This window comes from Ruditapes philippinarum, unplaced genomic scaffold (assembly GCF_026571515.1).
Source record: "Ruditapes philippinarum isolate M1 unplaced genomic scaffold, ASM2657151v2 ctg2012_1_1_1_1, whole genome shotgun sequence".
Classification (NCBI taxonomy): Eukaryota; Metazoa; Mollusca; class Bivalvia; order Venerida; family Veneridae; genus Ruditapes; species Ruditapes philippinarum.
The window spans coordinates 321040-344076 of record NW_026864155.1 but is presented as its reverse complement, the minus strand read 5'-3'; the positions used below and the strand labels follow the sequence as shown (position 1 = coordinate 344076).

The following is a 23037-nucleotide window of genomic DNA, read 5'->3' as shown; positions in this document are numbered from 1 at the left end:
AATGCATAAATCACCCCATTCTTAACCCTGTTAGTTCGACAACAGTTTGTGAAGTCCACAATATATAGATATGTATTGATTTTGTTAAGAATTACAGTACTGTATTACGTCGTTTCCCAAAAGCAAAGCGTTATTAACTCTTCTTTGCACCCTTCTGTAGTAATGGCTACAATCATTTATTGAATATAAAAAACAATGCAAGGTGTTAGAAATAGTGATAGTGTACTGGACCTCTAAAGCTTCTCAGTCCACCCGATATGGCATAGGACGTGAAGGATAAAAAAGATGCAAAACCAAAACACCTTAAAAAAAGAAACCTGTAAATAGTCTTCAATAATTATGTTCATGGTTTTCGTCAAGATAAATGACAGTTGGTACTTTAAAAACATGAAAAATATACTTAGGGAGTTGTCAAAGTGCATGTAGCCAGCGCTGATTTGAATCCAGTGACTGTCAGCGTTGACTGCAGACTTAAAATATGGAAAGAAATGAATACTTCTATTGTTACATGTATTTGATGAAAAAAGATGGTAGGCTTGATTGTGGTAAAGCCTTAAAAAGTCTGGTGTATGACTGTAAGTCTTGATTCATATCTCCTACTACAACATTATTGACTACCTATTTTGTAGAACATAACCTATCTGTTAACATACGTTTTGCGCCTCCTTTCTAGGGATTGCAACTTTAATGATGACAGGAAATTGGTCACACTCCGTGTAAATTTAGAATAATTGTTTTTGTTGCTAAACTGGCAACGCCTGGCTGTTTTACCTGATTTAACTTTATCAATATCTTTCTTCTGATGATGGTTCCGCACATGAGAATATTATTCTAGAGTTGGTCTTACGAACTGAATGAAGATTTGAGGACCCTATTAAATTTAAAGTTTGACTAGCTTTCGTTGTTACTTTATTCTTATGTGTTGACCAGGAGAGATATGTAGTGACTTTATCTCCTAAATAAATAATTTTGTTTTCAATCTGAAAAGGTTGATTATTTAGACTAAGAGTATATTGGGTTTTTAAAGGTTTATGCGGCCAATAATATATATGACATGGCATAAAATTTCTCAATGTTAAAAGGCATCTTCCATTTCCGCATCAACAACGACAAACTGACTAAGTCCTTCTATAACTTTGCAGCATCACTGGGAGAGCTTATCGCTCCAAAGATAATTGCTTACCTAAAATGGCCTTATATGGCCTTATCCTAAATTTATGTGCCATATGTATTGATGCTTATAGTAATCTATTGAAATGAAAACAAAAAGTCAAGCTAAGTATTACAAGTCAGCTTCCACTATATGACAAGTTTTCAAACGATTGAAAAAACGAAGTCTTTTTTAAGTTTTAACCGATGGTTTGATTAAAATCTAATCAATGTAAACAGACCACCAAGAGTGTCAAACTATCCCCATTGGTTCAAAAGGACACTTATGAAGAGTTTAAAACTTGGTATACATTTGTAAAACTACAGAATAAATAGATGTTGATGCTGATAGAATGTATATTCCAGTTTAAGTCTCGAGCATCAAGAACTTGTTCAAAAGCAGCAAATCATCTTATATCGTTAATTCATTTTTTTTCTGTAAATACGAGAATAATTTTATTCAAAACATTAGTTTCTTCATTTGTAACTATTGTCATATTATCTGTCACTTTTTAGTCAGTCAAACTTTGACAAACTTGGTTGTTCTTAAAATGGTTAGATGATTTTGAAGGTTAAATTGAAAACAACAAATGACGGTAAGAAAAGTTACAAATATACAATGTAACAACTTTGCCAGTCAGTTCATCAGACAAGCTTTATCTAAGATCTAGCTTCAAAAATGATAAATAAAAACTTTTTTAAAAATGTTACATGAAATTGTTGACCTACTGTATAAAATACTTTTAGAGTTCACCAGATTCTCCTATTAATTAGGCCTTACCCATCACTTTTGGTGCTTCCTTTAATCCTTATTAATTTGGGTAAATAAAAAATCATAATATTTCACGAATGACAAAATAATCAATACATTTTATAAAAGAATAACAGGTACTACATGCATATCATTCTGTATAATTTTATCTCGTCAAAGGATCATTGCACTGAGTACCAATAAAATTTGGTTTTAACTCACAATAATGTTGGAGCACAAGTTTTCATTCATTCTCGTATAAGTTGGTGTGAAGAGATCATTTAGACATCTTAGGTGAAAATGCGAGCTTTTCGTATTCCATAGGTGGCGCGATATAGCTCGGTTGGTTAAACCACTAAGTATCACTCCTGAGGTCCCAGGTTCGATCCTGGGTTACACCCTTGCGATTTTCTTAGAGACACTTTCAGCGTTTCCTACCTACCTAGAGGTGTACTGGTAAGAAATCAAGGTAATCCTCGCATGTAATGGTACCAGTGCTTTACACTGGGCATGTAAAAGAACCAAGTGGGCTATTCAAAAAGAGCCCAGATTCCCTTGTATCTCATAGCTGTCTCTTTAATGTATACAATGTATACCTGCTTAGTGTGATCTAAACGATTTTAAAGCAGTATGCCTTGTCCGCTATATACCGGAATACAGTATTTAGTGTGCTTCTCTAACGCTCTAAAGATAATGACCCTTGTTGGGTGATTTGGTGTTACTATAAAACTACTTTTATAACAAATTGAAGAAAAATAAATATATCTTTTCAATAAAAAAAAAAACAACTTGTGTTTCGTTTTTGTTTCACACTACCAAAAAAAAAAACAACAAAAAAAAAACAAAAACAAGTACCTTTTGGTTCGATTAAAAAACAGATTCCATTAACCGAAATTGTAAATCAAGCACACCTTTTGTTTACGTTCAACATGGAAACGGGATAAAATTTTCTCTTTTTTTAAAAATTTATAAGTTATCATGTCCCTTGAAACTCAGACACAGACAGGCGCTTCTGGGTCTGCACGACCTTATCGGAGACGCCGGACACGCGTGGGAAATGACAAGAAAATACAAGATGACGAATTCATGGCCGCCGCAATCGGCGATGTTGAGTGGCTAAGGCAGAGTTTGAGAGACCAAAAACTTGAGCATGGGCAGATTAATTATGACAAAAATGTAATTTGATACATTTAAATACATGCCAATACTATATGAAAATCCAAAGAAATGACATATGCCCAGTCAATCATGCTCCCTCCCCCATCCATAGCAGTGACTGACTGTTGAGTATCCTATTTCCTACATGTACATACAAATTGTGTGCAATTTCTTTTTAATATATAGACGATGCTCAATGCTTTGTGTAAAGATTGACATCTGTGTAATACGAGTTTGTAAAGTCTGTCGGTCTTGCAGTTGAATATTGAGATAACCAATTTCCTAATGCAGGTGACCTGCACACATCCTGCAGAACAATCAGATGAACTATCGTTAACTGACGCTGTACTTTACCCACTGAGTTGGAAATAATCCCTTTTAATCTTTTTGTGAATATGTTACTAACTTACTGTTGACTTGTGAGTTAATTGAACCACACGAGAAAAGAGACTAGTTCAATACTTAAAAAGTTACAATGTACTTTGACTTAATTGGGACCACCATATGAATGTAAAATTCAGTTCCTTGGACCAATCAAATGGTTATGTCAAAACTTGAAGCCACACACTGCATGACAATTATATCCTGTTTAGTTAATACACATTTATTTTAGTTTGATTGTGTTGAAAGCTTTAATTGAAACACTCTCAAATCCGTTCCTGGAACCAATCAGTACTAAGTAATGAATGTAAAATTTCTTGTTCAAGGAAACTACGGCTTTGCTGCTGACAGGGGTTGAACAATGCGGTCAGCAATCCTAAGATTACTAGTCCAACGCGTTAACCACTTGGCCAAGCTGCCACTCTATATCCTGTTTCATTTTTAGTGTGATTTCAGTTACAATATGAATTTACTGGTGCATAATTACAAATTACGGTAAAAAGTGAATTGTGAATAAAAAGGAATTTGGGCCAGCACAGCCACTGCCCTAAAACTCTGTCACAAAGTCAAATCTGTTCACTCTATATTTTATAGTATTATTGATTTATGGTGGCCAGTCTGTTGACATGTGCTGAGTTGGTATATGGGTGAGTTATTATGCTCGACATAAGAAAAGTACCTTTACAACCCATTATTGCTACAGATGACATTGGGTCTTAAATGTACTATGTTATGCTGTGATGGATAAACTTTCATATAAAATCTCTCAGAAGAATCTTGTAAAATACAAAATAAATATGTAGAATATAATACACCAAAATTTTGTACCAAATTGTAAATTTTTGTAATATAATTAGTTTTAGTGAACTTTTCCTGAATGTCAATGGGAATTTATTCAGGAAAATGATATACTTGTGGAATTAAATGCCAAGGAGTTGCATTATAGATATGATTCAATTAATTATGAATTTATTATAATTTGATTGTCTTGGAAGCTATAAGTTTATTGATCAAAACTCTTGCGAATCTGTTCCTGGAACTAACCAAAACTTCAATAGCAATAAGTGGAAAGTTTCTTGCTCAACAAAATATCAGTTTGCCTGTTGGGGTTTGAATAAATTTGGCCAGCAATCCTTAGATTACTTGTCTGACGTGTTAACTACTCGGCCACACATATGATCCAGTTATACAAGTTAACAGATTAAGTTCTCCTGCAGTGTCATTGTATGGGTCACTTGCCATGGTTATAATTGCAGTAATTCTTTAACTTTCCTATTTGGTTGGTTCTTCAAAAAAAAAAGAACTTCTTATACAAACAAAAAACAAACAAAAATTCAGTGAAGGCATAAAATGGTTTGGTTTAAACATATTTATTCAACATCACATTTATATGTGAATAATATTTACAAAATTTATATATAATACAATTTGGTAAGGGTGTAACGGTTTACCGGCATACCGATATATTGCAATATGAAAAAATAAATTTCGTACCGCAGTATGATTTTTTGAGAACCGGTATTTTATAAAAATCATAATTTTCAATTAATTGCCTTCTAATTTTGTACAAATTGCTCATAAAATCATTAATTGGCGCCAACGTAAGATAAAAATATCCAACAACTAGTACACTTAAAAGTCAATAAGCGGCAGCATAACCCAGATGTGAAAGGTTACACGCGACTAGTTTTGTTTATTAAATTGTGTGACACTACTTTCTATTTATTCCTTACATTTTTATTAAGTTTCTACTAAGAATATATACATATAATAATATTATATAATGTTACTCCATCTTTTCATCAAAACATATACCCGACAATACGTATTGCAATATATTGCAATACGCTTTGGCAAAATGGCAATATATTGGAATACGGTTTTTGCTGTATTGTTACACCCCTACAATTTGGGATGGGGCAGAAAGCTATTAAAGCTTATGACTGTCCTTGTCATTAAATGTTTATTTAATATACTGTTAAAATAAACATTTCAATAGCTTTCTTCTTCTCAGGATGTCTGAGATTCTATTATAGTTTGAACTTCCACACCTTAACCTAATATTTTGCTTCTTTCAGGGACTAACAGCTTTACATCTATCAGCAATACATGGTAGATTAGAATGTTTGAAGCTTCTGATTGAGAAGTACAAGTTTGACATCAACTTACCAAGCAGCACTGGATGGCGGGCCATTCATCTATGTATCAGTAATCAAACTGGAAAGAGGGCCATTCAATGTCTACAATATCTCCTTGATAAAAAAGCAGATTCTTCTGTGTAAGTTAACTATTATTGACTGTTAGCTTGACTATACGAACAATTGTACTTCTCCCGCATTGGCATCACTCTTTAGTTAAGTTTTTGTGTGTAAGTTGGTATCTGCAGAACTACATAAGGGAATTGGTTGAAACTTCACATACTTATCTGAGAGCAAAATGTGACGCTGTCCAATTCCCTTAACTCTTATATGTATTATTAATTTAGAAAATATTAGAAAAATCTACATTATCCAGTCTGTTGTTTTACTATCAAGAGCTGACAATAGCCGAGGATGCTGTCCTACTGACAGCTCTTATCTAACCCAAGTTTTGCAGAAGGTTATTCTGTTCAGGACTATTCTGTTCAGGACAGTCTGTGAATGTAGTGGTAGGGATAGTGTTTCAAGAGAGGACAAATTAGTTTCTTGTTCTTTTGATTTCAATGAGCTCATTATCTAAAGTGAAGGAGTTGTATATGGGTAGAAAATTGGACTTATTTGACTCATAATGAGGTTGTGGGTTAGACTTCCACCAGAAGTGAGATTTTCTATTGACTTTTGCAATCCACTCTGGATAAAACACCCAGGATGCAGTCATCTGATGTATCTTAAAATGCTAGGTCAAGGTCTCTAAAGAGAGGTTAAATGGGAAAACAATCAAACAAATAAACAAAGTGTGAAAAATTGTAAGCATGTGCAATGATTTTCATGAAGAAGTGTTCTTTATTTGAATTAATATACCAAAATAATAACCAGTCGGATAAACATAATTTCTAAAGCATGCATGTGCAATATGTCTACACGAAGATATTAATTTGGAATCCACTTTGGCTAAAACACCCAGGATGCAATCATGGTGTATCTTAAAATGCTATGTCAAGGTCTTCAAAGAGAGGTTAAATGGAAAAACAAACAAACAGAAAGTCACAAATTGAAAACCTGTCCAATGCTTTATTCATGTGTTCTTTATTTAAACTAAACCAAAATAAAATCCAATTGAAAGAAATTTTTTACTCAGAATGCATGAATTAATCTGTATCTCATGAGGGACAATACTTATTATTGTATGATTACAGAGGTAATGATGATGGTATAACACCGCTCCATCAGGCAGCTAGTGAAGGACATGTACAATGTCTTAAGATGTTAATTGATCATGGAGCTAAAATAGATGGAGAAGATTGTAGGGGACATACCCCACTTGATCTGGCAAAACTCTGGGGCCACAGAAAATGTGCAAGGTTAGGATTTAGTTTTTCCAAAAAATTATTTTAGTATAGGAAGCTTTAATCTTATAAATAAACTCTCAAAAAACTGTTCCTGGAACAGACCTGGGGATGATTACATTAATCAGTAATTGATTTAATTACAATTACTTTCAGATTTTATTGTAATTGATTACAATTAATTACTCAGACTTGCCTCTGTAATCAATTAAATTACAATTACTTTGAGAAAGTAATTGATTGATAATTGATTACATTCCATGTATAACTATAAACAAAAGTTTCTTAATGCTATTTAATATATACATTATATACATTATATACACAAAAAAAAAGGATTTCCAGCTCATCAACAGTCATCATTTTAACACACTTTTAGTTACTGTCACATCACTTTATCATATTTTAGCATTGCACTTTAGCATCATAAGTTCATGAAACCGTCTATCAGTCAGACTGCATCTATCAGGACGGAAAATTTTGCCTGTAACACTAAACAAACGCTCTACAGGGGCCAATGATGCAGGGATGGTCCTCAGCCTTCTTGGTGTAGGTTTCATAATGAACTCTCTGCAACAGAAATTTTTAAAAGTGTCAATTGTACAGTATACTGTATACAGGTGTTAAAACAGGTGTGAAAACAATAAATTTTTATATGGGAATTCAAAAAGAGACAATATACTTTACAAAGAAATTATCAGTTTTTTTACAAACACTTCAATGGTACAACAGTATCCATTATAATATAGGCACATTGTCTATCACCTTACAAAATAACTGTTGCATATAATTAAAATATGGTAATATGCATCTGACATAAACTCTAGAATATACAAAGTAAAGAAGTTATCTACATTGTTTGAAACTTTTTAAAACATGGTTTAACCAAAATATGTGAAACAAAATTTAACATACCTTTATGTGGGTAATGGAATTTGAATGTGACTTAGTGTTTCCATTTATCTCCTTAGGGCACAATTTGCACTGTGCTCACAGTCACATTTCCAGATGTTTCTTTAGGAAATTCAAAGACGTCATAAATCCAATGATTTGACATTTTGGTTAGAATACCAGCCAAACAATGATGTCTATCTTTCAGTTAGAATTTGGTTAACTGTATGGATTAAAACTTATTTCTTCATTGTGAGTGATGTATTAAAATGTCTCACTTGATATTTTACTACCTTAGTTAAACTGTAACATGTGAAATAAATCATTTGAATTTCAATAGTTTCATGTAAAATCTGAAAGTAATCAATATCAATCAAATTGTAATCATAATTACAGACTGAATTTAAGCTGTAATTGATTAATTACAATTAATGTAATCAATTTTGAGCAAGGTAATCAATTACATGATGATTACAATGTAATCATGTAATCAATTAAAAAATCTATGATTACGATTAATGATTACCCCAGGTCTGTCCTGGAACCAACCAGTACTGAGCAATACTGTAAAGTTTCTTTCTCAAGGAAACAACAGCTTGCCTCTGATGGGGTTCGCACCCATGTGGCTTATGATACATTAGTTACTAGTCTGACATATTAACCACTTGGTCATGCAGCCACATTTAATAAGGATTTGATATTATAACTTACATTAAAGTCATTTGCATAATGAAAACAATAATAATTGTTTAAGTTTCTCTATTCAGGCCTCAGTGGGTAAGCAGTTATAGTGGGTGATTCTGAATCACTTGTCCCTCCCTACAGTAGGTTCAAAATATGAATTCTTTATTGTGAGGAGTCTGTCCAGCTAGCTTACAGAAAGGCAGTGGTTCTTTTTAAGTGCTGGCTTGTATTGCACAAAGGAGCACCTAATTTCTTATTGCACAAGTAAAGCTTGTAATTCCTCATGAGACAATTTTATCAGTCCAAAATAAAATAAAAAAACCCAAAGATACATGTATAGATCAGTTTTTTTTTTAGAAAACACAATATTTATGATAAAATGTTCCAAGTTTACATGGATAAAGATCTAATTGATATTTCAACAATAGTTTTAGAGAACAAAATCTGATGCACAAATTATGTGTTAAACATTTTGCATGCAGGTTAAAATTTTCCAAGTAAACACATTTTACATATACATAAACAATGTAGATTGATATTGTATATTTGTAAGTTTGTAACATAGCATTTCCTTTGCCATAATGCTTTTTTCGAATTAATTACATGTAATAAAACCTCAGTTATTTCAATATTGAATTTGAAATTATTGAGGTTTTAATAGTTCATTCAATAAAAGCATTTTGGCCAAAGAAATGCTATTTACATGTTACTGTTTCATTATTTCAATAAATATAAAGGTGTCTTGCAAACTGATTTGTGTATCGCTCTTCTGTATCATGAAAAATATCATTTTGCAACTTACCTGGCAATACACAGCCCTAGTAATTAAAGATTTAACTCAGTACAGTGTTGGATCAGTACCTCTAGACACTTGCAGAAATTATGATCACAAAATAGACAAATATCTTTTTTTTCCACTTATTCTTACATTTTTCATTCATTTTTAGCTCGACTTTTTTTTTTTTAAAAAAAGTAGAGGTATTGTTATAGTCAGGTCGGCGTTGCCGTTGCCGTCTCCGTTGCCGTTGCCGTCCGAAAACTTGTACCTGGATCATAACTTTTTTATTTCTTGGTGTATTGTCTTCATACTTGGCCACAACAACCCTTGGGACAAGACCTTTCAGTAGACCACACTAACCTTGACCTTCATCCATAAATGACCTTGACCTTCAAGGTTAAAAGTCCAATTTTGCTTGTTCATGCTGTTATTGGCTATTACTTTGTTATTTTTGAATGGATTGTCTTCAAACTTGAACATAATAATCTTCAAGGATATCCCTTAAAAATAACCAGTCAGACCTTGACATTCACTCATCAATGACCTTGACTTTGAAGGTCAAATTATTGAAATTTAATTTTTTTGGCTATTATTGGCTGTAACTTTGTTATTTTTGAATGGATTGTCTTCAAACTTGAACATAATAATCTTCAAAGATAACTGTTAAAAATATACCGAAAGACCTTGACCTTCACTCATTAATGACATTGCCTTTGAAGGTCAAATTATTGAAATTTTCATTGTTTTGGCAGTAACTGACTGTAACTTTGCTATTTTTGAAGGGATAAACTTCATATTATAACAGAACATTCTTAAGGACCAGACCTTGTTGTTTATCAAACCCAAATTTGCTTGGGCTCTTTAATGACCTTGACCTTGAAGGTTATATTACTGAATTTTCTCAGATTGTGCATTTATCGGTGTGTGTGTATGTATAGTATATGTATTATATATAAATATATATATAAATGTGTGTGTGTATATATATACATATAATGCAGGTATATATATATATATATATATATATATATATATATATAATATATATATATATATATATATATGCATGTATATATGTATATACATATATACATATATAGATATATATATAAATATATATATATATATGCATGTATATATGTATATACATATATACATATATAGATATATATATATATATATATATATATATATATATATATATATATATATATATATATATATATATATATATATATATACATATATATATATATATATATATATATATATATATATATATATATATATATATATATATATATATATATATATATATATATATACACATATATATACATGTATATAATTGCGTGATGTTTTTCTATTTTTCGAAATTGCGTCATTGTTGCTATTTTTAGAATTTGCGTCATTTTTTTTTCTATTTTTCGAAATTGCGTCATTGTTGCTATTTTTAGAAATTGTGTCATTTTTTTCTATTTTTAGAAATTTCGTCATTTTTGTTCTATTTTTAGAAATTGCGTCATTGTTTCTATTTTTAGAAATTGCGTCATTGTTTCTATTTTTAGAAATTGCGTCATGTTTTTCTATTTTTAGAAATTGCGTCATTTTTTTTCTATTTTTAGAAATTGCGTCATGTTTTTCTATTTTTAGAAAGATTTTTAGAAATTGCGTCATGTTTTTCTATTTTTAGAAATTGCATCATTTTTTCTATTTTTAGAAATTGCTTCATTTTTTTTCTATTTTTAGAAATTGCGTCATGTTTTTCTATTTTTAGAAATTGCGTCATGTTTTTCTATTTTTAGAAATTGTGTCATTGTTGCTATTTTTAGAAATTGCGTCATTTTTGTTCTATTTTTAGAAATTGCGTCATTGTTGCTATTTTTAGTAATTGCGTCATTTTTTTCTATTTTTAGAAATTGCGTCATTTTTTTCTATTTTTAGAAATTGCGTCATTGTTGCTATTTTTAGTAATTGCGTCATTTTTTTCTATTTTTAGAAATTGCGTCATTTTTTCTATTTTTAGAAATTGCGTCATTTTTTTCTATTTTTAGAAATTGCGTAATTTTTTCTATTTTTAGAAATTGTGTCATTGTTGCTTTTTTTAGAAATTGCGTCATTGTTGCTATTTTTAGAAATTGCGTACTGTTGCTATTTTTAGAAATATGCTTAATGTTTCTATTCATATATATACAAAATATATAAACAAAACTAATGTGACAAGACAGACCAACTAAATTTATAAAAAGGAAACATCAATATATGTTCAAACCTTTCTATGTTTGCGTTTAGAAAAAGTAAAAAGTCGAGCGTTGCCCCCGCCCGGCGGTGGCTCTTGTCATATATAAATCGGTGTGAAGAGATGAATTAGATGTTTTATAGTTTATTTCTTTGGTGAAAAGGCGAGATTTTAGCATTTAATTATGCAAGTGCCTTGTCCGGTATATACGGGAATACAGTATTTAGTATGGTGCTCCAATCTCTTACTCAGTAATTAACCAAGGATGTCATTTTTATTTTATTTTCAGGATAATAGCAGCTGAGATGTGGCAGCAAGGTAAAGACAATATTGCGAAGGAAATGCAGCAGCTTCGTAAACTAAAGATGCAGCAAGTCCTGCGGGAAATGGAGCTAGAGGCTGAATATAAGGCACAAAACGAGCACTATAGTGAAGAAGCTTTTAAGAAATGGCTATCTAAACAAGGGTAAGTATATTCTATATGACTGAGAGAATTGACTCATGACTATATGATATAATATAATAGTGGATCATAATCAAACCAAGCCTTTAAGTTTGCCATTTTTGAACATTCTTTAAGGTTTCCAGTTTTTACCATTTAGGTCAACTACACAATGTATTCTAGCCCTGAGAATAGTCAAGCATGCTGTCTTACCAACAGCTCTTATTGTATTTTGGATGTTTCTACTCTAGAATCACACCAATTCAGAAAAGCTCACTATGTAATCTTACTTAATAATGTGCATAATTATAGTACCAGGTCAAAGTATTCTCACCGTGATCTAACTCCTAATTATGATCACAAAGTCTTAGTTAAAGGAGTGCTCTAACATCAAAAAACCTAAAAACATAAGAATTGAACTTTTTACATAAATCAGGTGAAACACTTAAAATGGAAAAAATCTGCAACAGATAATCACGAAATTAAATTGAAATTGATTTTTGTGAGATTTTAGCCAGATTTGAATAAAAACCATTGCAACGCTTTTCATTTTTGGTTCTTTTTGCACAATAAAAGTGATGATTCTGGAAAAACAGGGTGAGGGAGTGATTTGAAAAGTTAACCATCTAGACCTACATCAAATGGTACATAAATTTTAAAAAGATATTTCTACTCCTATCATGTCAAAAAACTCAGTGGAGTCCCTTTAAGGTTGAGCATTAAAGTTTTTTCAAACAACTAAGATATATATATGAATACATCCAGGGTGATAAATGTAGGTCACTGACAAAGATTTTTAACTTGAGCATTCTTTATATTTTCAAATATGAAATTAGAATATGATAATTTTGTTCCACATCATTTTATTCTTTTTGTACTATATTTGTTTGTATTAAATAAAAAAACAAACAATTATTTCAAGAATCAATCATACGCTTATGGAATGAACATCATTTTACCATTTTACAAATATTATGAAAATATGTATTACTAATTAGATATAGCTATATACATAGCTTTATATCCTTAAAAAACTGAAACTATTTAAAGATACTGTCTGGCCCCCAGCTTATATTTTAGATGATAAAGTAAAATTAAAAAGTATAGTTATTTCTGGACTGGTGTAACATAATATACTTGCATTATATTTTTTTATGTTACAGATTAGAACAGGACAAACCAACTGGTCCGAAGCATGTGAAGGAAAGAAAAGAGTCTGATAAGCAAGAGTCCTTGATGAAAGCAAACAGTGTTTCAACAAAGAGTTCAACTACAGTGAAGAGTAAGGGCAATTATAGACGTCCCGATTCTATTCCGACATGGAAAACACCACGGCCTCGAGAAATGTCCCCGCTGAGTCGAAAAACAACAAATATAAGTCAGGTCACTGAAGAGGAGGATACTGGCTTGTATGAAATAGCTGAAAATAATGACCAGGTTCAGACTGAAAAACGGGCTAAAAGTGCAGGATTTGTAAATCCAACTCCTTGGAAAATACCGTTAAAAGCCAGCGACCCTCCATATATAACAAACCTTACTGATGACTATCCCAGAGATGACTTCACGAAAATGCCTTTGGTTGAGTCGGCACCAAAATACTTTGATGGACGGGCTGGTCCAAGGTTATATAAGAAAGACGTCAAAGAGGGAAGTATTGATACTAAAAAGAAGTTACGGAAGCCAAATGTACCTAAAGAAATTGCTAAAAGAATAATGACTGATGATCCAACATTAGATGAACGACCTGTTTTATTTAAACCGAAGCACATCGCAGATGTTCAGGTAAAGAAAAAGTATGGCGATGAGGTGGTCGGGAAAAGTGAAGTTTCGCTTCATTTATGTGACGACATGTCGTCATTTTTGTTTAAAAACAGTTTGAATAAAGGAGCAGACTTTAACGTTGCTTCAAAGGGCAAACCCCTGACAGCGGAACATCGGAAACTTCTTGAGAACAACAGTATATTAGACTCCCATCCGAGTACGAGGTCCACGTCAACAAGTAACTGGTCATCAATAAAATTCCCGAGGGAACGGGTTCTACAATCCCTTCACATAATGTCAAAGCCAGGTGCATTTCCAGATATGAAAGGCGAAGAATACATTATTGGTAGTGGTCAGATGACAGTGTAATCTTGTCCTAGACTGCAAAATAGAGTGATAGCATAATATGCTACTAGGTAGTACCAGCGGTTCAAATTTGTGTACAAGAACAGTATTTTATGAGTAGACCTACATTGTTTGTCTGGTGTTACACCCCTTTACCTCTCTTCCTTACTTGCTGATTTGTTTTTGCTTTTCAGTTACGTACATGATGAAACTATCTTGCTTTTCAATTCTAGCATGACGAAACTATAGCTTTGTTTTGTGATGATTCTGCTGAATTTGTGTTTTGAATATGCATTGTATGTGGAGCTATTTATATTTATTTAGTAAATCAAAATAATTTTGAACAGATGGCTAATATGCAGATGCTTCTGAATTCAAAATTCATCACTGATATATTTAAATGTTGAATTCTGCTTAAGCCGATGCTAGGGGACGTGGAGGGTAGCTTACAACTTTCAGAACCGTCCATGAACCGGTTCAATCAAACAGAGCCTGCAACATTTTCAATTTTACTGTCTTGGGCATTCTTTAGGAATTTTTTTTCTATGTTATGTCACTTTTATCATAACTGTCATGTCAGTGTAATTCACAAAGTTTTTAATGTCCTCAAAACAAGACAAACAAAAAAAATAACCAAAAACAGTAATGCATGTTTATATAAAAATAAGTTTTTATATCAGAGTATTCATTGTATCTTAGATTTTGGGTTTTATAGCAGGGTTTCTTTCAGGTCTGGACTTTTGCAAATTGGGATCGAATGTGTCGAATTGTTATTTTTTGAGTAATTAAGCAGTTTAGATGTATTGTTAAATTTTTAATAACTGTTGATTTATAATACTTTTTCTGGGTAAAAACTGGAACTTTTCCGTAGATTTGGAAAGAATACATTAAATGCACCAATCACTGTTTGTAAAGATTTATTTCTTGAAAATTAAATGTAATATGTAATGTTGAGATACATGCATACAAAGATTTTGTCAAAACATACTGGTTGGGGACCACCAAAACCAGGTAACCACCAAACTCGGACGGCCCCAAAAATGCTTAATTTATTTTTTTCCTTTGTTCAGTGGTTGTCGATCTATCAGTCACTTTTTTAACAACAATAAATGCATGTTTCTTCCTAAATTAAGTAATTAAATTTATTTTAAGGTAATATTTTAATGTCTACTTCAAGAATGTTGATGTTGAAAATTTGGGCGTTAGGAGTGCAATACCTGAACTCATATACCAGTTATAATAAACAATAAAATATCCAAAACGTCAGCAAATGCTGCTAAAATATTGTTAATCATGTTAGAAATAAAAAATTAAAATACCCAAGCATTTAAATGAATTAAATAACATCATGTACATATCTGTCAGGAAGAGCCTCAGATATGTCAATATAATCAGAAATAGTCAAACTACTGTGTTAGTTAGGAGAAGAACCGAGCTGTACTGTGTCAAATTTTTAGGTCTCTAGGTTTGAAATTATGAAATCTTTATGGAAAAATGCTCAAAAAGTGTCCAGTTGATGGTCCCCGACCAGTAGTGCAGTTTATTTACTAATAAAATGCTGTTTTACTTTTCAATAAATAAATTTCAACTACCTTTTTTATGCAAAAAAAAACTGCTTGTAAACAGATGTTAACAAGCACATCTTTTATGTACTTAGAATTGTGTTTTAACTACTTGAATAGCCATCTGTTATACTTAATTGAGCACCTTATTTAATTTTTACAAGTGTTGAAATGTTTATCTTGTGCATCTATTATTTTAAATTCACACATTGTTATATACAACTTTATTTCACTGCCATTATAATCTTTTAAGCTTTATCATGTTAATCAAATCTTGATACATGTATTTTTTTTAAACATGTGTCCTAAGCCTTAGTTTAACCCCTTGTTCTGTTGATCTTCTTATACGGACTTGTCCTGGTTCTATTTTCGTTATTTTCATTATCAATTTTGGGTTAAGCAAGAAGAAATATTGAAGCATGTTAGCCAGCAGTATAGAGCCTGGCCCTGTGTTCACAAAGAATTGAGGATCAGAATCAAATTTAAAACCTCAAAAATATTATCCATAAATCATGTAATTGTTTATCTTCATATGTTAAATATCTAATATTTTCTGATAAAAGTAGACTTAAATTAACATGTTTATGAAATTTTAGAATATATTTATTGCTATTTTTGAAAGATATGAGCATTTTACAACTAATCCATATTTTAATCTGAATCCTAAAGTTAATCCTTATTTTGTTCCAATTATGTTTGTATTTGTTTTGTTACTCATCGATTTTATCCTAAATAGGTTTACTTCTTTTCAAATCAGCAATTTTTTACATTTTAAATATGTACCATATCAAGCAAAATATGATCAACTTTAGTTTTATAAAACAGTGAAAATATAATCAGGATCATTTGATCCTAATATCCTGATCTTTTTTTTGTGAACACTAGTCCTGGTCAGACTGCATAGATATGCAAACTGGTCTGGCTCTATACTTGTGGCAAAGTTCTTCTTTCATTCCTACATTGTAATACTTAAATGCCTTAATAAATTGTGATTACTGCTGTTACAAAGTAAATCTGTGATATGTATGTTTTAGATGTTTATATTTGCCGTGTCACAACAAAACCAACATAGTGCGTTTGAGACCAGCATGGATCCAGACCAGCCTGTGCATCTGCGCAGTCTGATCAGGATCCATGCTGTTCGCTATCAGTTTCTCTACTTGTAATAGAGTTGGTAAGCGAACAGCATGGATTCTGATCAGACTGTGCAGATGCCCAGGCTGGTCTGGATCCATGCTGGTCGCAAACGCACTATGTTTGTTTTGTCATGGCGCGGCTCATATTTGTTTATTATTAACTTACAAAATTGAAAGAATAGGATAAAATATTTCAATTTGTGGGGGTAGTGTTATCACATAATGAAAATGAAAACATTGAAAATCTGTAAATCAGAACTGTATTAGATCTATATTTATTATATTGTCTTTGATAGTGTATGTTCATTTTATGAAAAACAATGCTTAAAAGAATGAATGTCACATGAATAGTGAATATTTCTGTACTTTTTAAATTCTTTATCTTTTTTTTACAAATTTTGATTTTTTTTTAAAATACATTCTCTTTCAGAAGCTTGCAGCTTTAAGTGTTTGCTTAATTTATAGTTCTGATTTTTTTTGTAATTATTAAACAGGGTTTATAGAATATATTGTGTACACTTTACTACCGTTAGTGTTTTGTTAAAGATATCAAGTTATAGGAGTGAATAAACAGAAAATTTATTGTTGAAATGTTAAGAAGGTTATCAAAAAAAAAATTTTGTTTAGAAATTTATCAATAAATTTTCTCTCAGAAGATACACTTGTTTTCTTATTTATGGACCTATTTTACAATTAATCAAAGGGCCCATTATGCCTAACGGCTTGCCTCTGACAGGGGTTTGAAACCATGCCGCCAGCTATCCTTAGATTACTTGTCTGACGCCTTGGTTCAGTATTTCAACTGCAAGACCAACTGATTTCACAAACTGATATTACATATATGTCGGACCGTCATATATCTGATAAAGAGCCCTGGAGCAAAATTTGATGGGCTATTTGTAAACGACTGCCAAGTAGCCAATCATTGTTTGCTATTCAGTATATTGAAATTTCCCTTAAAAGAGATTAATAGTTTAGAGCATCGAAAAAATAGACAAGCTTTTTAAGATTAAGATATTAAACTTGGTAATTAGTGTTAATCACTCCGAGAAGCATAAAAATTTATACAGAAATTAGTGTACACTTGCCTTTCTTAAAGTAAATATCACGAATAAAAATTCTCACGAAATTCTCTGACCAGGAATGAAAATTAAATATTAATACTGTAATTAAGCTATATTCCATAATTTCAGCCATAAAATATATATCTAGCCATGTGGTTTTTATATTTGTTGAGCTGGCTTGCTCTGTGCATCCAAATTCTTGTTGTAACATTGTCTATTGGTGAGTATTCCATTGAAGTCTTGTATTTTCGCGACCTGATTGTCGAGGTGTCATATTTTTTTAAATTTTTTTTTTGATCACTGTAGTGGTTACGTTAAATATTTCATGGATAATATTTAGTAAATACTTTATTTAGTATATTTAGAGACAATTTGCACTATGAAACCTCGAAAAAAAACACAGACTTAATTATTTCACAGAGCTATATAACATAATTTGATATAAGCATGATAAGTCTGATTATTTGTAATAAAATCCGTTATAAGCCTGCATTTTAAATCCCATGTCTCAAAGTCTGTGGCCCTCATATTCTTGTGACATCTTTATCTTGTCATTACTTATGACATATTTGGGAATTTAGTCTCTTATTTTGTTCCTATAGCAGGCCTGTTTAACTGTTTAAGGCAATGAGGGTAGCTACTTTATAATCATACTGGTTGAAAACCACCAAAACCGGGCAACCACCCAACCCGGACTGCCCCGAAAATGCCTTTTTTGTTGGTTCATTGGTTGTTGATATATCAGTCGCTTTTATATCAATAACTGCATGTTTGTTCTATAATTAAGTAATTAAATTTATTTCAATTTTCTTAAACGGTAATATTTTAATGTCTTTTTCAAGAACGTTGACATTGAAAATTTTGACTTCAAAAGGTATCTTAGTCTCACTGGTTTAAATGCTAATTTCATATAAATGTTTTTTTACAGCTGCTGGACTTTATTACTTAGCAGAATTAGTTGAGGAGTATACGGTGTTTACAAGTAAAGTCATCAGATATTTGATCATAGTAAGTTGAAACTTTCTCTTGATTTATGTATTTGAATTTTCAGTACTCAATGAATTGTGTGTATTGTAAATCTTATGATTATTTAGTAAAGACTAAAGTAGGTGGTTATTTTTCCATTTTAAAAGCTATTTAATAAGGACAATACTATAAATAGTATTGATGAAGCTTTATAAATTTTTTTATGCAAGATCATATTTATGGTAATCAGCATGCCCACTCAATGTATATGTACCCCCTATCATTGAAAATTGAGGGTAGTTTTAAAAAAAAATTGGGGTAGACAAAAGTTCAAGCATGTTTTGTGTGTATACTAATTTATATGCAAGTCAAAACATATTTTTGTCCAAAAAAAAAAAGCTCAAGAATTGATATTTATGAACAGCTAGTTGCTTCACTTTATTACTACCCACTAACGCAAGCATGCACTCATCACTTGAGGCTGTAATCTCGCAATAAAGCTAGAAGACTTACATTCTTTTTAAGTTCAACTTAAAAAGAATGTAAGTCTGTCTAGCTTTATTGTGAGCTGCTTACAAGGAAGTGTGCTTTTCTTTGTCTTTGATTGAACTGTTCAATCAAAGACAAAGAAAAGTACACTTCCTTGTAAGCAGCTCATGTTATTTAAGAATATTTAATATTTATTCATTTCAGTTTAATACATCGGTGTACATATGTCTGTTACTGTTTGAAGAGATGCCATTTTTCACCATACTATTTGGACTTCTTGGGAATGGTGCATACTTTTTACTGCTGAGGGAATTTCCATATTTTGCTCTGTCGTCACCAGGATTCATAGGTTCTGTTGGTAAGTATTTAAACAAAGTGTGGGTTAGTTTCAAGTCCTGAATGATTAATATTTTTACATAGAAATATTGCAATTATCTGTTGACTTGCACATTTTTGTAAGCAGTCAACATTACCTGTAATTATAAAAGGAGCTATTGCTGTGTGATGCAATACATTTCCCAAAAATTTGCAGAATTTGTTCTTTTATTCTAAGTAGTTAACACATAAAATAAATGTGCAGTGATTTTTGGGAAGCTATCCAGCTACCTTACAATAGATCGGGAATTTTTAGCTGTCGTTTGATAAATTGAACAGAGACTCATGTTCTTCCACCAGAAGGGAAAACTTAAAAACTCAGTGTGTTTAACCTCAGCAGTGAACTACATTTTTGTATTCATTAAATACTTTGTAATTAGGCTTGACCAGGCACATTCATAGAATCTGTTTAATAACTGCTGAATTGCTTTCTCAAAATGTACCAATGCAACTCATATAGTCTGGTTTTAATACAAATGTACACATCTTGGGGCTCATTCTGCCTAAAGCTATTTTAGCCTTTTGCTAAAAGTTCACTAATTTGGCTACAAAAAAATTGTAATTTTGCTAAAGGATATCTTGTGTATGAAAACTTCTTTAAGCCAAATTTAAATGTGATTGTCTGATTTCTTATAATTTTTTTTTTATCTACATGTACATGTAAATAGCACATCATAGATATTTAACAGATTCCATGCATTCTTGTACCTGCTCTTGCCTAATTAAAAGGATTGCCTGAAGTAATCTTAATTAAGTCCTCATATATGACCTAAGCTGTAGTGATATGACTTAAAAACCGGAAACCAATAGAAAACCTTTCCTACTACAGTATATGAGCCGCGTCACAACAAAACCAACATAATGCGTTTGCGACCAGCATGGATTCAGACCAGCCTGCACATCCCCACAGTCAGATCAGGATTCATACTGTTCGCTTACCAACCCTATTACAAGTAGCAAAACTGATAGCGTACAGCATGGATCCTAATCAGACTGAACGGATGCACAGGCTGGTCTGGATCGATGCTGGTCGCAAACGCATTACATTGGTTTTGTCATGGCACGGCTCATATTATGATTGATATGATTCATGTATGTGTAATAGTGAATCTTTACTTATTTCAGTGTCAGTTGTTCTGAATCATTACCTGGCATTTTCACATTTTACACAAGAATGGTATCCTTTCCATGAGGTAATGTAACAAGTAGCAGTTTTGTTTGTTTTATTCAATTAAAGGAGAGCACCAGTTCTCCAGATCTGTGTTAATAATTTATGAAAATTGTATATAATAGTTTAAATAGTGTCTTGTGTACAAAATATTGCTTTTTATATAGCTCAGCGCACTTGACATACCTTTCATATATATATAAGTAGATACATGTATAAGGTTTGATATTATGTACAGAAAATTATAAATAAAATGTGATTCATGTAATAAACAGCTAATCTTTGAGGAAGAGAAGTTTAACCCTGGAAACCTTGTGAAATAGATAGTAATTTATCAATTGTTTCCAAAGTTATTTCATTTTTGGTAGTTTTTCTGTCTTTCCAGTATTATACTTCCTTTAAGGGGAAACTTGATCTGCTCCCATTTTTTTTCCTTCAATAAATAATTGAGCCGTGTCATGACAAAACCAACATAGTGCGTTTGTGAGCAGCATGGATCCAGACCAGCCTGTGCATCCACGCAGTCTGATCAGGATCCATGCTGTTGGCTTACAAACCCTATTATAAGTAGAGAAACTGATAGGGAACAGCATGGATCCTGATCAGACTGCCCGGATGAGCAGGCTAGTCTGGATCGATGCTGGTCTCAAACCTACTATGTTGGTTTTATCATGACACAGCTTATATGTTTTGTTAGTCCATTATCATGTCCCTGAGAAAGATTTATGTTGTATTTTCAGGTACTGGCCTATTTTACAGTATGTCTATGGATGGTACCGTTTGCTTTCTTTGTTTCATTATCGGCTAACGAAAATGTTTTACCAACAATGGCCGAGCGACCACCCATGATGGGCGCTGAAACAGACGTTGTCTCAAATTATTTCAGTCGCAAAGGAAAGAAATATGGACTCCTTTCTATGCTTAAAACTGCCCAGGAAAGCATGTTGCCTCAAAGGGTGAAAAAACATTTTTGAGGAGGTTTTGTGTAGTTTTAAAAACATTTGCATGAGATTTAAGAAAACCATTTATTTTATGATTTGCCCAATTTTTTGTGATGCCATATTCACATTTAAATTGTATTAGATATCCCTCCAATTCATAGCCTGTGAAATAACAAAGTTTATAAATTTTGTCTATAGCTGTATAGAAATATATGATACATGTAAAATCAACTTATGCAAGCTTGTTTTGATATATATTGCGTTAATTTTTATCAGAAGATTCACGTATTTCATGTAAAGCATGTACCTTTATTTATAAATATATAAATATATTTGCATTATCATTACCCTTAACATGACCAAAGAAATTACGTTTTTTTTTAGAAAATCAAAATGAAAAGTTCACAATTGACATTCTGGTGCAAATTTTTTTTACTAAGTTATTAATGTGCCAAATCTTAAAAGTATGTAATTTAAGCACTGATATTTTGGAACACTGATTTTTTTCTTTGGAAAATCATCATGTAAGTGGAACACAGACAGGAAGTCAGTCTACTAACACTTTACTGCCATTGGCCAATTTCAAATCTCTATTCTGATTCAACCAATAAGATACTTGCTTTTTTAGACTGGTTTTAAAACTAAAGTTTTATGATGAAAGGGGGGATTTAGATGTTGTGATTTAGCCATAATAGAAGTTTGGAGAAATATAAATTATTGTATGGGATTTTAATGGGATTAATCCAACGAGAGGGGAATTTTCATTTACGGTTGTAATGGGATGTAACATTGTAGTTACTATTTATAGAATAGACTTGAGGGATAAAGCATTTAAAGGCGCTTTGTAATAATGTATAATGTTATTTTTAGCTCACCTGTCACAAAGTGACAGGGTAGCTTTGTGACGTTTTCGTACGGCTTGTAAACTTTTCTCTAAATGAATCTCTATAGAACCACTAAGCATTTCATCAAACTACAGGATGTTCCATTGTGTCATTTGAAAAATTGTTAGAATTTAATTTCATGCAGAATCATTGCCATGGAACCGAAAGATATTTTTTAAATATCTTCTTTTAAAAACCAAGAGCTAGAGCTTAATATTTGGCATGAAACGATCTTTAGTGATGTTAATAAAAGCTCCTGGGGTCAAAATTGGCGCCCAGGTATTGATTTTCCTATATGCATATAGTAAAAACTTAAAAATCTTCTTTTAAGAACAAAGGTAGACTAAGATATTTAGCATGAACATGTTCTATGGGTGTCACCAAGTTGT

At 31.7% G+C, this 23037-nt stretch overlaps 2 protein-coding genes across 2 annotated transcripts; both read left to right on the top strand.

The window, feature by feature from the left end:
- The first annotated feature begins 2795 nt into the window (after positions 1-2795).
- Positions 2796-17418, top strand: LOC132724608 (ankyrin repeat domain-containing protein 53-like). The gene is made up of 5 exons (XM_060709494.1): positions 2796-3076; positions 5518-5717; positions 6774-6938; positions 11805-11981; positions 13121-17418. Exons 1-5 carry the CDS (start codon positions 2879-2881, stop codon positions 14085-14087), a joined length of 1707 nt encoding a protein of 568 aa, XP_060565477.1. The 5' UTR covers positions 2796-2878; the 3' UTR covers positions 14088-17418.
- Positions 17419-17863: 445 nt separating this feature from the next.
- Positions 17864-22662, top strand: LOC132724609 (protein TEX261-like). The gene is made up of 5 exons (XM_060709495.1): positions 17864-18045; positions 18754-18833; positions 19485-19638; positions 20781-20848; positions 21564-22662. Exons 1-5 carry the CDS (start codon positions 17976-17978, stop codon positions 21795-21797), a joined length of 606 nt encoding a protein of 201 aa, XP_060565478.1. The 5' UTR covers positions 17864-17975; the 3' UTR covers positions 21798-22662.
- Positions 22663-23037: the final 375 nt, after the last annotated feature.

Bases quoted from the DNA above. Each gene is read 5' to 3' on its own strand.
- LOC132724609 (XM_060709495.1), top strand. From the start codon at position 17,976: ATGTGGTTTTTATATTTGTTGAGCTGGCTTGCTCTGTGCATCCAAATT. The intron at 18,834-19,484 runs GTAAGTTGAAAC...TATTCATTTCAG, and splicing joins TCATCAGATATTTGATCATA to TTTAATACATCGGTGTACAT. The intron at 19,639-20,780 runs GTAAGTATTTAA...TACTTATTTCAG, and splicing joins AGGATTCATAGGTTCTGTTG to TGTCAGTTGTTCTGAATCAT.
- LOC132724608 (XM_060709494.1), top strand. From the start codon at position 2,879: ATGTCCCTTGAAACTCAGACACAGACAGGCGCTTCTGGGTCTGCACGA. The intron at 3,077-5,517 runs GTAATTTGATAC...TGCTTCTTTCAG, and splicing joins AGATTAATTATGACAAAAAT to GGACTAACAGCTTTACATCT. The intron at 5,718-6,773 runs GTAAGTTAACTA...GTATGATTACAG, and splicing joins AAAAAAGCAGATTCTTCTGT to AGGTAATGATGATGGTATAA.